Here is a 15,563-nt window from a genome sequence, read left to right on the forward strand (position 1 = left end):
CGTTTATCATAGTTTGACGTTTATCAAGTTACTAAACTGCAAATAGTCGATGGAGAAATACAGTGATAGGTGTAATGTTTATAGGTGATGAACGGTATACAATATTATGTACTTAAATAAAATATTATAAATACTTACTTAAAAATAACAAAAAAAAATAAAATAATGATAATTGTAAGAATAACATATAGGTATAACGCATTTTGTTTCATGTTTCGTTCGTTCAAATAGTTGTCATTCAATGTTATAAAGAAAAAAAAAAAAAAGAAAAAAAAAAAATGACGTTTATCATAGTTTGACGTTTATCAAGTTACTTATAGAATAATAATATAAACACGTACACACAATATAATATATTATGTACGCTTTAAAATAAAGGATTTATACGAATTTAGAGAGAAAATTCCAAGTGAGTTCGCCGCGGCCGGTTCGCGCTGTCGGCCCGTGTCGATCGTATAAATACGAGTGGGACGGGCAATGCGCGTTTCATTCCCGCTCGCACAGTCGCGCCGTTCGCACCGCACGTCGTTCGTTCAGGTTCAGTTTCAGTACAATTCAATTCAATTAAGAAATGGCGCGTACCAAGCAGACCGCTCGCAAGTCCACCGGTGGTAAGGCACCGAGGAAGCAGCTCGCCACCAAGGCGGCCCGCAAGAGCGCACCGGCAACCGGTGGTGTCAAGAAGCCCCATCGTTACAGGCCCGGAACCGTAGCGCTCCGTGAGATTCGTCGTTACCAGAAGAGTACCGAGCTGTTGATCCGCAAGCTTCCGTTCCAGCGTTTGGTGCGTGAGATCGCTCAAGACTTCAAGACCGATCTCCGTTTCCAGAGCTCCGCTGTGATGGCCCTGCAGGAGGCCAGCGAGGCTTACCTCGTCGGTCTCTTCGAAGACACCAACCTTTGCGCCATCCACGCCAAGCGTGTCACCATCATGCCCAAGGATATACAGCTGGCGCGCAGGATCCGCGGAGAGCGCGCCTAACTGCAGTCAGTACTATCGAGTACTGCAGTTGGCGTGTACAAGGCGGTGTGCGATATATTGTTGTATACACCTATTAAGTATACACTTGTATTGCCGCTCAGCCGAATACCAAAAAGGCCCTTTTCAGGGCCACACATGAGTCATATATTTTTGTAATAAAATATGTTTCTGCAACTAACATTAAAAAGTCAAACAAACTATTAATTAACACACACAATATACCTACCTAATATCTAAATACTGCAAGTATGGTCCCCATATAAATATAATAAAATAAAATATAGCAGTTGCAACATGATATCATCATTCCTGTACAAGCTAGCTATAAAGATGCAGGCCTACACACAATATACATAAGTCCATCATATTTGACAAATTACAATATTTACTGGCGTGGTACATACAGCTACATATTATATAATATTACATATTATAATAGAGACAGTACATATAGGACGAAATAGATCCTAAATACAAAATGGTCGAATTTCATTACCTACATTACTGTACTTATACATTTTTTTTTTTTTTTCTTTTTCTTTTAACCAGACAGACACTCCTTAAATAATACTGATCGTGTATTGTATGCTTATAATAAATATAGATAGGTACCTACTGCTGAATGATGATAAAAATTATCAAAATCTAACAACCAATTTAATATAGGTACCTAAAATAATACTTTTTGTTTTTTTCTTTTTTTTTTTTTTTTTTAATCAATATTATGATGTTGTACACTGCTAACCATATTAAAGGCGGTGTGTTATAATATTAATAAATAAATATTATTTGATTAGTTTATATAATTAAGTAAATAGTTGAAATTTACGTTTTTTTTTTTTTTTTTTTTAAATATACATATACAATAATATCAACTAAAATGAGGCAGCAAGTCGCACACGGCCCGCCAAAACAAAACAAACCCTGCGCGTCCGAGTTCCGACCGACCTATCGACTAGCGAACGAGCGAGCTCGAGCGAGCGCCGCAACGCGTATATAAATGAGGGGCATGTACTGGCCCGTGCATCCAGTCGTTCGCCAGCGCTCGCCCGTTGAACAACGTGCGCGCGTCACTTGTCTGTCTGCTCAACTCAACGTCACAACACTAAAGAACAAAGAAGATGACCGGCCGCGGAAAGGGAGGAAAAGGTCTGGGAAAGGGAGGAGCCAAGCGCCACAGGAAAGTGCTTCGCGATAACATCCAGGGTATCACGAAGCCCGCCATCCGTCGTCTCGCGCGCAGAGGCGGCGTCAAGCGTATCTCCGGTCTTATTTACGAGGAGACTCGCGGTGTGCTGAAGGTGTTCCTCGAGAACGTGATCCGCGACGCCGTCACATACACCGAGCACGCCAAGAGGAAGACCGTCACCGCCATGGACGTCGTCTACGCGCTGAAACGTCAAGGCCGCACCCTGTACGGTTTCGGCGGTTAAGCTGCTTCTGCTCGACGGACGACGACACACACACCCGTCCCGTCCTCCAGCCGGCACTGTCGCAATTGCGCATCGCTCGTTGAGCGTACGCGTCATATGTGATAGCGCTAATAAAAAGGCCCTTTTCAGGGCCGCATACGATTCATATAAACTATTATAAAGTTTATGTTTCTATAATGAACACACGATAAGTCAAACTCTCATACTATACTACATAGTAGTACTATACTGTATACCTACTATACACGTACATAATAATAATATATGAATAAATTCACTTCACCTACTAACGCTAGAACGCAACGTACCGAGTAGTTTACTATAACATAATCATCAATATTATATGAAACGAATAGAGTATAATACACGTACGTAGGTAACCTACCTACCTATATAATGTGTTATGATAAAATCATTGATACTGGTGTATCTCTCTGTCAACTTACTTATGTACAGCTACTACTTGTTTGAAGTTATGAGTGAGTATGTACATATATTACAAAAATACAATATTTGTAACCAGAACACTGACTGACATACCTGGATCGTCTCTCTCTGCATTCGACTGCGTTTCTTCTTAGTTGATGCTACGTTGCGACGTCGAATGTCCTCAGGGCTCAGCCTCAGCCTCAGCTCAGCTGCTTACCGGTAACCTGAAATAGAAATATCCGTACAAATTACAAATAGGTACATAGTAATAAATAACATGCAAGCATTAATAATAGGTATTAAGATTAGAATTAAAATGTTTCGAGTAACATTTAAATAATAGAGAATATAAACAGTTTAACACTAACTAACGTAACTGTATGATAATTAAAATAATAATTGTCATATTGATATATTATATATGGTATGTGTACATGTCAACATCAAAGTAATGTTGTTGTTAAAACTTACATACATATTTAGACAAATCGAACTAAATAGAAAATTTTATGCATAATATTAATTAATTAATATTTGTGTGTGTGTTTAATATTGTGTTCAAGTAAGTGTTGTGTTGTTGGACACTGGTACATAATAATAATTAATAGCTGTAACTGAGAGCACTGCCTAAGGGAATGAATCTACTAAACTTACACGGGACACGGGTGTCTGTCTCCGTACCGTGTACCGTGTGTGTACGTACGGCGAGAGATTGAGCGTGTGCATAACGTGATTATTCGTCTATTGGCATGTTGAATTGCATTATATGCACTTTCACATTGTTTAATATAGTATTTTGTAATTTTATATTAGTTTATTAAACGTTATACCACCAGGTCTGACTCGCCCGTCCTTAAGTGGTATAACGCTTTCGTGTTTTACGAAGGTTCACTTTTAATCGTCTAATACGTTCGACCAAAGTGTTAATACAAATGAAATGTTGATACGTTTCAAGCTCGATATCCTCCTTGTTGATTTATCGACCGTTTACAACTGAAACGTTGTGTTTTATAGAGAAAAATACATTTTGAAGTGAACGCGAGGTATGCCAAGTAGACAGTATGGATTATAATGGTGAGCGCCGGCTCGATCGTTCGTTTTATGCGATATCTATCGGTACCGGTAGATAGTCTCGTTCATTATGTATACGAAAATACAATAAACGAGTGTGGTTACATAACAAAAATATAATAAATTTGTATTTAATTAGATACGTGTTAGTGAAAAGTATGAAGTGTTCATACGAGAAATCGTCTCGCGACAGAATGGCCCTCGTTACGGTAAAGTCTCGAGGTAGCTAATCGGGTGGCAAGTTGCGTATAGTGGCGACATCTACTACGATAGTCGAAGTCTCAGATCGAACCTCTCTTTCACACTCGCGTGAACACGTTTGTTTGATCGTTCTCTCTCTCTCTCACTTACTTACTTACTTACTCTCGCAATCAATCTATCAACAATCAACAATGGCCGATACAGCAGTCGCCGCCGAAGCTCCCGCTCCCGCTACACCAGCAAAGAAACAGGCAAGACAGGCGGGCGGCGCTAAGAAACCTAAGGCGAAGCCTACGCACCCGAAGACGTCCGAGATGGTGAACAACGCTATCAAGGAGATGAAGGAGCGCAGCGGATCCTCGCTGCAGGCGATCAAGAAGTACATCGCCGCTCAGTACAAGGTAGACGCCGAGAAGTTGGCGCCGTTCATCAGAAAATACCTGAAGAGCGCCGTCGAGTCCGGCGCGCTCATCCAGACCAAGGGCAAGGGCGCGTCCGGTTCGTTCAAGCTAGAGTCCAAGTCGGCCGCCGCCAAGAAGCCGAGCGCGAGCGCCGGTGCGGGCAAGGCAGCCGCCGGCAAGGGTGCAGCGGCAGCGTCGAAGGCCGGCAAGAAGGCGACCGCCTCCGCCGCCGGCGCCAAGAGCAAGAAGGCCGCAGCCGCGTCCGCGTCTGCCTCCGCATCGCCGTCCAAAGCCAAGGCTTCGGCCGCCGCGAAGGACAAGAAGGCCGCCGCCGCCGCGAAGAAGAAGCCCGCCGCCAAGAAGGCCGCCGCGCCCGCCAAGGCCAAGGGCGGCGCCGCACCCAAGGCTAAGAAGACCGCGAAGCCACCCACGAAGAAGCCGAAGGCGCCCAAGCCCAAGAAGGCCGCCGCTACGCCCAAGTCCAAGCCCGCCGCGAAGAAGGCAGCCGCAGCCAAGAAGTAAATATCACACACGCCGGCCGCAGCCAACGAGTGCGCGCGCTATACACGCGCGGGTGCGGTGCATGGTCGCGCTACACCGTCGTCGCGTCGTCGGTCCCGCCGCGCCGCCGCCGCAGCATCAGCAGCAGCAGCAGCAGCAGCAGCAGCAGCAGCAGCAGCAGCAGCGGCAGCGAGCGACCCGCCACCGGGTCGCCGTCGCAGCAGCCGCGAGCCTCACGGCGGCGTGCGTGACACACTCGCTCGCCACTACCAAAAACAGCCCTTTTCAGGGCTAACAATATATTCATGAATCATGTACAAACATACATATTCGTTTCTGATGCGTATACAGAAAGTCAAACAAACTAACCAACCAACTACTAACAAAACAATAAACTACCACAGCTATGTAACCAACCAACTAACTAACTAACTAACTAAGGTATATAACACGAGAGAGATAATAACAACAATAATTATAATAATTGTATAGCTATGCTATGATAGTCGACGACGAATCAAACAATACACGAACCGACGACGTTACCTATGCCACCCTACATGACATGTGAGTGGTTAACTCGTAACGTAACTATAATTTCAAAACACCTAGAATATCATACACTATAACTAGCTACTACATAATACCTATATACAGCTAACAGCTTATCTGAAATAAAAAACTCACCCAAAGCCGCCGAACACATACCTACGAAGCACACGATACGATGATGATGACGATGATATTATATCATTATAACGGCACACCGCAACACAAACACAAACACAAACACACCCTAGCTTCCCTAGGTCACTCGCGAGTACCTAGATACTCGTAAATAATATAAATGTATTAGCTCTAATCACATCGCGATGCACATTGCAATTTGCACGCGTACGTTACTCACTCACAATTTATTCAAATTATTATAACTCTCAAGTGACATTAGTGACACTACGATATTGCAATTGCACCGACTACCTACACTCACCTACACGAGAAAAAAAAAAAAAAAAAACACATTCATAAATATTTTATTAGTTACTGTCAAAATCAAACTGACAAGTGACGACGCCCGACTGCAGGACGAAAAAAAAAAATTTTTTTTTTTTTCTTTATTTGTATTGATATTCTCATCATTATACTGAGCATATATATTATACATTATACATAAATCATAAATCTATAATTCATAAAATATAACGTGGAAATGGCGCGAAAGTGCCGCGCACGCGCAATAGCGGCGATTATCGTGTTGTTTTCTCGCCCGTTTCGTTCGTGAGCGTCGACTCCGCTCCCCGCCCGACGGTTGCGCGCCAGCGATCGCGTATATAATAAAATGCCCCTGCTGTCGGCGAGTCACTCTACAACGCTTACTCGCTGCGCGCGCACACGGTTTCAGCTGTGTGTGTACATACGTGTTTAACTTTGTTTTCAAATCTTCAATTTAAAAACTCTTCAACATGTCGGGCCGCGGCAAAGGTGGCAAAGTCAAGGGAAAGGCAAAGTCTCGCTCCAACCGTGCCGGTCTTCAGTTCCCCGTCGGTCGTATCCACAGGCTCCTGCGTAACGGCAATTACGCCGAGCGCGTCGGTGCCGGTGCACCAGTGTACCTGGCCGCCGTCATGGAGTACTTGGCCGCTGAGGTTCTCGAGTTGGCCGGCAACGCAGCGAGGGACAACAAGAAGACCAGGATCATTCCCCGTCACCTTCAGTTGGCCATCCGCAACGACGAGGAGTTGAACAAACTGCTCTCCGGCGTGACCATCGCCCAAGGCGGTGTCCTGCCGAACATCCAGGCGGTCCTGCTGCCCAAGAAGACCGAGAAGAAGGCTTAAAACCACCGCCTACTCCTCCTCCTCACACCCGACGCACTTCGTGGGAAGATATAATGATACGTTGCTGTCGTACGACCAAGACGACGACGACGGCGGCGTGCATTTTTCTTACAAAAGGCCCTTTTCAGGGCCACAATATGAATCAAAGTCTATCTATTTATCATAATTATCCTATGATAATGAATGACTGTTTCTGTTGCAACATTATTAAAAGTCAAACACACACAAAACAAACAACAACAGAGAAAAAAAAAAAAACCCCCACGAACGAATAGATTTTTTAATAATTATATTATTAATTAATAAACGTAATAAGTATGATAATATATAGTATAAAAGTACAATACATTATATTATACTATATGGCAACAATTATTATTATATACGTCATCTTCCCAAATTCCACTATTTAATTTCATTACCAATACCGTAACTTCGATATAACCACAGATTACAAAAAAGCTCAAAAGTGCTAGATCACAGGGCCGTAAAACGGAATAACAAAAAAAAAAAATATACGTCATCTCAGCCAGATTCAAATACTTACCAATGTTTTTTTTTTTTCTTTTTTTTTTTGCGTACCTATGTCAGTTGTAGTAGTAGCAGTTAGTTGTAGTTCATAATTATGAAATATCGATAACTCATTAAATAAATATTATCATATGGCATGTAGGTGCTGATTTAAATAAAAAAAAAATAATAAAAAATGCTTAATAGTGAGTACAGTTTAGTTTATCCACGTGTCAACAACGTATGTATTTATAATTACAAAATATGTACACTCTTATTATGGTATGTAAACACCGATACAATAAAATAATTAGGTTATAATATTTATTTCATCTATGTCAGTCGTTCGCAGAACGCAAATATATAAATAAATAAAAAATCTAACGATAAAGTTAATACATTTAATAAGTGAATAATATATGTATACCTATTAGATAAAACACAAACAAAACATACTTGGCTTAGCATTATATTATATTGTGAGAGTGTGTGAGTGTTTTTTTTTTTTTTTTTAATTTTTTTTTAATTTTTTTTTTTTTTAAACAGCCTTAGCCAGTATTCTGTACCGCGTCGATCGCCCCCCGCCCTTTCCGCGCTCCGCGATGTGTAGCTGCCGGGCGTGCGTCAGCACTGCGTCGAGCTTACAGAGACCGCATCGGAGCGCTCCTATTGGCCCGTCCGACGGCGCGCGCTCCCTTAGGTCGCCACCACCGCGCGGCGAGAGCGCCGATAAATAAGAGCGGCCTCTCTGCAATTTCGAACCACAATCCAACCGCTCACCGTGCCGCACGGATCGAATTTTGCGCTCCGTATTGTATTGTTGTGTGATTGTTGAATCGCCGCACCATGCCGCCCAAGACAAGTGGTAAGGCCGCCAAGAAATCCGGCAAGGCCCAAAAGAACATCTCCAAGACCGACAAGAAAAAGAAGAAGCACAAGAGGAAGGAGAGCTACGCCATCTACATCTACAAGGTGCTCAAGCAGGTCCACCCCGACACCGGTATCTCCTCGAAGGCTATGTCGATCATGAACTCTTTCGTTAACGACATCTTCGAACGCATCGCCGCCGAAGCGTCTCGTCTGGCCCACTACAACAAGAGGTCCACCATCACATCGAGGGAGGTGCAGACATCCGTGAGGCTCCTGCTGCCCGGTGAGCTCGCCAAGCACGCCGTCAGCGAGGGTACCAAAGCTGTCACCAAGTACACCAGCTCCAAGTGAGCACAGCGTGTGCTTGCACTTGTACCGCCGCCACCGTTGCGCTCACCACATACTCACCTACCTATGTGTTGCGCACAAACAAAAGGCCCTTTTCAGGGCCACAAATATTTTCATATACAATTTAACATACAAAATGTATGTTTCTGTTGATAAACATGTCAAAAGTCAAACAACAACATAAAAAAAAACCTATCTCCATCACTCCCAGTCGCTATCCTTTACGATCTGCAACGATTAAATTTAATACACACAGAAAAATAGTAACACAATGGAATTATATTATTGACAAAAACAACAATACATATATATTATTTATATAATATAAAGTATGATGATAATAAATATAATAATATAATGACACTTTGAAGCTCCACGACCAGAGTACTATACCCATATCGTACATAATAATATTGCCTGCCTAATATTATTTTAAGTACTTCAATAAAATTCAAATAGTTGTCATTCAATGTTATATGGGAAAAAAAAAAAGAAAAAAAAAAAAAAGACGTTTATCATAGTTTGACGTTTATCAAGTTACTAAACTGCAAATAGTCGATGGAGAAATACAGTGATAGGTGTAATGTTTATAGGTGATGAACGGTATACAATATTATGTACTTAAATAAAATATTATAAATACTTACTTAAAAATAACAAAAAAAAATAAAATAATGATAATTGTAAGAATAACATATAGGTATAACGCATTTTGTTTCATGTTTCGTTCGTTCAAATAGTTGTCATTCAATGTTATAAAGAAAAAAAAAAAAAGAAAAAAAAAAAATGACGTTTATCATAGTTTGACGTTTATCAAGTTACTTATAGAATAATAATATAAACACGTACACACAATATAATATATTATGTACGCTTTAAAATAAAGGATTTATACGAATTTAGAGAGAAAATTCCAAGTGAGTTCGCCGCGGCCGGTTCGCGCTGTCGGCCCGTGTCGATCGTATAAATACGAGTGGGACGGGCAATGCGCGTTTCATTCCCGCTCGCACAGTCGCGCCGTTCGCACCGCACGTCGTTCGTTCAGGTTCAGTTTCAGTACAATTCAATTCAATTAAGAAATGGCGCGTACCAAGCAGACCGCTCGCAAGTCCACCGGTGGTAAGGCACCGAGGAAGCAGCTCGCCACCAAGGCGGCCCGCAAGAGCGCACCGGCAACCGGTGGTGTCAAGAAGCCCCATCGTTACAGGCCCGGAACCGTAGCGCTCCGTGAGATTCGTCGTTACCAGAAGAGTACCGAGCTGTTGATCCGCAAGCTTCCGTTCCAGCGTTTGGTGCGTGAGATCGCTCAAGACTTCAAGACCGATCTCCGTTTCCAGAGCTCCGCTGTGATGGCCCTGCAGGAGGCCAGCGAGGCTTACCTCGTCGGTCTCTTCGAAGACACCAACCTTTGCGCCATCCACGCCAAGCGTGTCACCATCATGCCCAAGGATATACAGCTGGCGCGCAGGATCCGCGGAGAGCGCGCCTAACTGCAGTCAGTACTATCGAGTACTGCAGTTGGCGTGTACAAGGCGGTGTGCGATATATTGTTGTATACACCTATTAAGTATACACTTGTATTGCCGCTCAGCCGAATACCAAAAAGGCCCTTTTCAGGGCCACACATGAGTCATATATTTTTGTAATAAAATATGTTTCTGCAACTAACATTAAAAAGTCAAACAAACTATTAATTAACACACACAATATACCTACCTAATATCTAAATACTGCAAGTATGGTCCCCATATAAATATAATAAAATAAAATATAGCAGTTGCAACATGATATCATCATTCCTGTACAAGCTAGCTATAAAGATGCAGGCCTACACACAATATACATAAGTCCATCATATTTGACAAATTACAATATTTACTGGCGTGGTACATACAGCTACATATTATATAATATTACATATTATAATAGAGACAGTACATATAGGACGAAATAGATCCTAAATACAAAATGGTCGAATTTCATTACCTACATTACTGTACTTATACATTTTTTTTTTTTTTTCTTTTTCTTTTAACCAGACAGACACTCCTTAAATAATACTGATCGTGTATTGTATGCTTATAATAAATATAGATAGGTACCTACTGCTGAATGATGATAAAAATTATCAAAATCTAACAACCAATTTAATATAGGTACCTAAAATAATACTTTTTGTTTTTTTCTTTTTTTTTTTTTTTTTTAATCAATATTATGATGTTGTACACTGCTAACCATATTAAAGGCGGTGTGTTATAATATTAATAAATAAATATTATTTGATTAGTTTATATAATTAAGTAAATAGTTGAAATTTACGTTTTTTTTTTTTTTTTTTTTAAATATACATATACAATAATATCAACTAAAATGAGGCAGCAAGTCGCACACGGCCCGCCAAAACAAAACAAACCCTGCGCGTCCGAGTTCCGACCGACCTATCGACTAGCGAACGAGCGAGCTCGAGCGAGCGCCGCAACGCGTATATAAATGAGGGGCATGTACTGGCCCGTGCAGGACAGTTCGGGCCGCGACGCGAGACGGAGCTCTCTGCACAGATCGAGCTCCGTGAATTCCGTCTACGCTAGAGCGCTACGCACGCGCTACGCGCTACAGCGCGCCGCGAAGCGCTACGCGAACCGCCCGGACCTCTACGTAACCATTACTATTACCACTCATTGTTTTGAGGTCGCGGTTGTTCGGCTCCGTCACCTTACGCTTCCCCGCCCCCCTCCGGACCACGCGCGGCACTCCGCCGCCTCGGCCCCCGGTCTGCCACCAGCGGCAAGCCCCGGGGGTTCGGTGCGGTGGGCGCTTAGCGCCGGAGGGATCGGCGAGTGGTTAGCACTCGCCGACCGCCACCGCTATGCCGCGAACACCTCCGCCGGCACCTCCCTCGGCCCGGAAGCCGACGCGCCCGCAGCCTGCGCAGTCGCCCGGTGTCGGGAAGCGCGCGCCCACACGGTCCAGCGGTAACGCGCGCGCAATACTGGACCGTGTGCTGGCATCGGGTCAGGCTGAGAAAGCCAAGCCACAGGACTCGCCGCGCAGCCCACCACGCAGCCCGACGCCGACGCCGCGAGCTTCAGCTCCAGCACCAGGAGCGGGTGAGGCGTACTTCGCCCCCTCGCCGCGCTCCACCCCGGCAACACCAACGCCGGGAAACATCTCCGCGCAGGATCACCGCGCGGACACCGCCTGGCCTCCGCCATCGCCCGCCCATGCCGTCTCTCCGCTCCCCAGGAGGGACCCGCGCATCAGGGAGGCGCCGCCGCGAGCGGCCCCCCGCTCACCCGCACCGCCTCCCGCGTCGCCCCCAGACGACTTCACTTCGCCGCCTGCACCGGAGAAGAGAGCGGCGCATTTCATTACGCCGCCCTCTGTACCATCTGCACAGGCGGCGACGCAGAATGCCCGCAGGAGCTCGCCGATGGATGTGGCGGGCCCCTCCTATGCCGCCATGGCCTCTGCCGCCGCACCCACCGTCACCGCTGCGCTGAAGACCGCAGCCGGGACGTCCAACGCCGCCGCCGCCGCCACCGCCGCCACCACCGCCGCCGCCGCCACCACCGCCGCCTCGAAGCCGACCACCCCCCGCTACCCGCCTCTGGTAGTAGAGGCGCTCCCTGATTGGCCTACCCACTTTAGGGCCCTAAAGGAGCGTCTGGGCCACGCGCCCAATGGGAGACCCTTCGGGAAGGGGGTCAGATTTCTGCCAAAGTCGGCCGAGGAGTACCGCATCATACAGCGGTACCTAACGACTTTGGCAACCAAGGAGAACCTATCATGGTTCTCCTACTCCCTCCCGGAAGAGCGAAGCCTGAAGGTGGCCATCAGGGGGCTGCCGGTGGGCACGCCGCCGGAGCTCATCGCAGAGGAGCTGACGGCGCGAGGCTTCGCCCCGGAGCATGTGCGGCCGATCCAGGCCCGCCAAGGACGACCCGGCTGCCTATACTTCGCGCAGCTGGCGCGAAACAAGGACACAGTGCCGGGCATATTTGAGGTCACGGAGCTCCTCTATATGCCCGGCGTGAAGATAGAGGCCTGGCGGGGCAAGAAGGGTCCCGCCCAGTGCCACCGCTGCCAGGGCTTTCGCCACTCCTCACACAACTGCCACAGGCGCCTCGCCTGTGTGCGTTGTGGAGAGGAGCACGCCGCGCGAGACTGCGCGCGCCCGCGGGAGGAGCCGCCGACCTGCGCCAACTGCGGGGGTGCCCACACGGCGAATAATATCGCCTGTCCCGCCTTCAAGCGCGAGGCCCGCAACAAGAAGGCGGGCACAGTCGCGCGCACCTCCGCACCCTCCGCGAGGAAAACACCTGCCGCCGACCTGAGGGAAGACAACGCCCCTGGTTCCCTCATGGCCGCGGCGAACGCAGCCACAGCACCCTCTGGACCATCCCGCCGCCGCCGCAGAAAGCGCGGCGCAAAGAAGCCGCACGCCGCACCGCAGCAAGCGCCGAGCTCCACACAGCCGGCACCGGCGTCGCAGCGCCCGCCCGCCCAGCAGCAACAACAGCAGCAGGAGCATCGGCGGCAAGAGCAACAACAACAACAACATCAGCAGCAGCGGATGAGGAAAGGACCTGAACCCGAACCCAGCCACCAACCCCAGCCGCAGCGGAGGGCCGCCACGGTGCCCAGGACTGGCGCGCTGGACCCGAATATGGTCGCCATCATCGGCATGCTACAGCAGGTGCTGGCCGCACTGCTGGAGCACCGAGACCCTATTCCGCTGATCGTCGGGACGATCCAAAAGTTGTGCACGCATGGAGCGGCGTAACCTGCGTGTCCTCTTTTGGAACGCCGACGGAGTGTCCCCAGAGAAGACCAGGCTACTGAGGCTGCTGCTATCGCAGCGAACAGTTGACGTAGCCCTGCTCAACGAGACCCACCTTCGCCCGGTAGACAAATGGAAGATCGGCGGTTACTACGTCTACCGGGAGGATCACATCTCGCCAGCAGGGATTGCCCGCAGGGGATTGGCAATCCTGGTCAAGAGGAACGTCGTCCACCAGCTGCTACCGGTACCACAACTGCAGTCGTCGTACGCCCTCGGCGTGGAGATCTGCATCAACGGCCGACCCACCCGTGTGTTCGCCTTCTACAAGCCGCCGCAAACCCGCCTGGCAGTGGCCGATATCCACACCATTCTGGACTCGCCACTGCCCACGATCATCGCGGGCGACTTCAACGCGAAGCACACGGCGTGGAACTGCAACCGCATTTGCCCCGAAGGCCGCCGCCTTTTCGACGATGCAGATCGCCAAGGCTACGAGGTGCTAGGACCAGAGGTCCCGACGCACTACCCGTACGCAAGCGTGTATGCACCCGACGTCCTGGACATCGCCGTCACCCGTGGCATCGACGGCGCTGTCAACCTGGACGTCCTGGACGACCACCTCATATCAGACCACCAACCGGTGTGTCTGACTCTGGAGGACACTCCACTAAAAGCTGGAAACCCACCTTCTCGATCTCGCCAAGACTGGGAGGCCTTCCACCGGCTGCTATCGGAGCAATCACCGACGCGCCGCGTGGACACCGCCGAGGACGTCGACTCGATGGCCGTGGACATCTCCACGCAAATTCAGGCCGCGCTCACCGCGTCCCGTCTAAACGCCCCGTCCACCAAGAGGGCCCCCCAGCTTCCGGCCAGCATCATGGCGATGATCGAGAAGAAGAGGAGGCTGCGAAGGCTATGGCAGAACACCAGATGCCCGACACTGAAGACCGAGCTCAACGCTCTGGTAGCGAAGATCTCTGCGGCGCTGGAGACCCAAGCCGCAGAGTCGTGGCAACGCACCATCGAGCGAGCCGGCGAAGAATGGTCGGGCATCCACCGCCTGTGCCGCCGTCTCTCCGGGAAGCCATCCCCGATCCGCCCCCTGCTGGCAGGTGACGGCACCCCACGTTACCGAGCCGAGGACCGGGCGGAGATATTCGCCGAATTCCTGGAGGGACAATTCCAGCCGAACCCGGCCGTCAACGCGCAGCACGCAGCCGACATCGAGCAGCTTGTGAAGACGTACATGGAGCAGCCCGTGGCCCCGACAGAGGACGCCATCGTCTTTTCCCCAGGCCAAGTCCGGCGCATGATACGCCGACTTCCACTGCGAAAGGCCCCTGGACCCGACCGGATCCCCAACGAGGCGCTGCGTCACCTCCCAATGCGAGCGATCGCGGGGGTGACGCGCCTATTCAACGGCATACTGCGGACCGGTCACTTTCCCGCCGCATGGAAGCTCGGCAGAGTCATTATGCTGCCGAAGCCGGGGAAAAACATCCTGCTGCCGGGTAGCTACAGACCCATCACGCTGCTCCCGAACATCTCCAAGCTGTTCGAAAAACTGCTGCTGCCACACCTCGTCCCGCACATCAAGCCACGCGAGGAGCAGTTCGGCTTTAGGGCCGAACACTCGACGACGCACCAGCTCATGAGGGTACTGCACGACCTCGCGGCTGCTCGCAACAAGCGCGAGCGAGCCGCTGCAGTATTCCTCGATATGGAGAAGGCCTTCGACCGCGTCTGGCACGCCGGTCTCATCCACAAGCTGTCCACATCCACTACTCCCCGCCGAGTAGTCAGGATCGTGGGCACCTTCCTCCAGGACCGCCGATTTCAAGTCGCGGTCGAAGATGCGTTGTCGGAGGAGCGTCCGATACGCGCCGGAGTACCGCAAGGAAGCTGCATCTCACCAGTGTGCTACAGCTGGTACACCAACGACATCCCAGTGCCGGCCGGTGTCCAGCTGGCACTGTACGCCGACGATGCAGCCTACTACACCTCGTCGCTCTCCGGCGCGCACGCTGCAATCAAGCTGCAGCGTGCCCTGGACGCCCTCCCCGCGTGGCTGGACGACTGGCGGCTATCAGTCAACGTGGCGAAGACTCAGGCGATCTCCGTGGGAGCCAAACCACCGGCAAACATGAAGCTCCGAGATGAAGAGGTCGGCTGGTCCGCCAAGGTCAAATACCT

At 48.6% G+C, this 15,563-nt stretch overlaps 6 protein-coding genes across 6 annotated transcripts; all 6 read left to right on the top strand.

Moving 5' to 3' along the window:
• The first annotated feature begins 7 nt into the window (after positions 1-7).
• LOC142985029 (histone H3) lies at positions 8-1,116 on the top strand. Its single transcript, XM_076132943.1, has one exon. The coding sequence runs from the start codon at positions 572-574 to the stop codon at positions 980-982; it is 411 nt and encodes a 136-aa protein (XP_075989058.1). The 5' UTR covers positions 8-571; the 3' UTR covers positions 983-1,116.
• Positions 1,117-2,020: 904 nt separating this feature from the next.
• LOC142985047 (histone H4) lies at positions 2,021-2,768 on the top strand. Its single transcript, XM_076132964.1, has one exon. It carries the CDS (start codon positions 2,104-2,106, stop codon positions 2,413-2,415), a length of 312 nt encoding a protein of 103 aa, XP_075989079.1. The 5' UTR covers positions 2,021-2,103; the 3' UTR covers positions 2,416-2,768.
• Positions 2,769-3,389: 621 nt separating this feature from the next.
• Positions 3,390-5,279, top strand: LOC142985023 (uncharacterized). Its single transcript, XM_076132936.1, has one exon. The coding sequence runs from the start codon at positions 4,308-4,310 to the stop codon at positions 5,037-5,039; it is 732 nt and encodes a 243-aa protein (XP_075989051.1). The 5' UTR covers positions 3,390-4,307; the 3' UTR covers positions 5,040-5,279.
• A 1,095-nt stretch (positions 5,280-6,374) lies between these two features.
• On the top strand, positions 6,375-6,983 carry LOC142985037 (histone H2A). The gene has a single exon (XM_076132952.1). The coding sequence runs from the start codon at positions 6,482-6,484 to the stop codon at positions 6,854-6,856; it is 375 nt and encodes a 124-aa protein (XP_075989067.1). The 5' UTR covers positions 6,375-6,481; the 3' UTR covers positions 6,857-6,983.
• Positions 6,984-7,869: 886 nt separating this feature from the next.
• LOC142985041 (histone H2B) lies at positions 7,870-8,717 on the top strand. The gene has a single exon (XM_076132957.1). It carries the CDS (start codon positions 8,213-8,215, stop codon positions 8,585-8,587), a length of 375 nt encoding a protein of 124 aa, XP_075989072.1. The 5' UTR covers positions 7,870-8,212; the 3' UTR covers positions 8,588-8,717.
• A 789-nt stretch (positions 8,718-9,506) lies between these two features.
• LOC142985028 (histone H3) lies at positions 9,507-10,208 on the top strand. Its single transcript, XM_076132942.1, has one exon. The coding sequence runs from the start codon at positions 9,664-9,666 to the stop codon at positions 10,072-10,074; it is 411 nt and encodes a 136-aa protein (XP_075989057.1). The 5' UTR covers positions 9,507-9,663; the 3' UTR covers positions 10,075-10,208.
• Positions 10,209-15,563: the final 5,355 nt, after the last annotated feature.

The sequence above is a fragment of the Anticarsia gemmatalis genome, chromosome 29, assembly GCF_050436995.1.
Source record: "Anticarsia gemmatalis isolate Benzon Research Colony breed Stoneville strain chromosome 29, ilAntGemm2 primary, whole genome shotgun sequence".
Lineage (NCBI taxonomy): Eukaryota > Metazoa > Arthropoda > Insecta > Lepidoptera > Erebidae > Anticarsia > Anticarsia gemmatalis.

Bases quoted from the DNA above. Each gene is read 5' to 3' on its own strand.
- LOC142985029 (XM_076132943.1), top strand. From the start codon at position 572: ATGGCGCGTACCAAGCAGACCGCTCGCAAGTCCACCGGTGGTAAGGCA.
- LOC142985047 (XM_076132964.1), top strand. From the start codon at position 2,104: ATGACCGGCCGCGGAAAGGGAGGAAAAGGTCTGGGAAAGGGAGGAGCC.
- LOC142985023 (XM_076132936.1), top strand. From the start codon at position 4,308: ATGGCCGATACAGCAGTCGCCGCCGAAGCTCCCGCTCCCGCTACACCA.
- LOC142985037 (XM_076132952.1), top strand. From the start codon at position 6,482: ATGTCGGGCCGCGGCAAAGGTGGCAAAGTCAAGGGAAAGGCAAAGTCT.
- LOC142985041 (XM_076132957.1), top strand. From the start codon at position 8,213: ATGCCGCCCAAGACAAGTGGTAAGGCCGCCAAGAAATCCGGCAAGGCC.
- LOC142985028 (XM_076132942.1), top strand. From the start codon at position 9,664: ATGGCGCGTACCAAGCAGACCGCTCGCAAGTCCACCGGTGGTAAGGCA.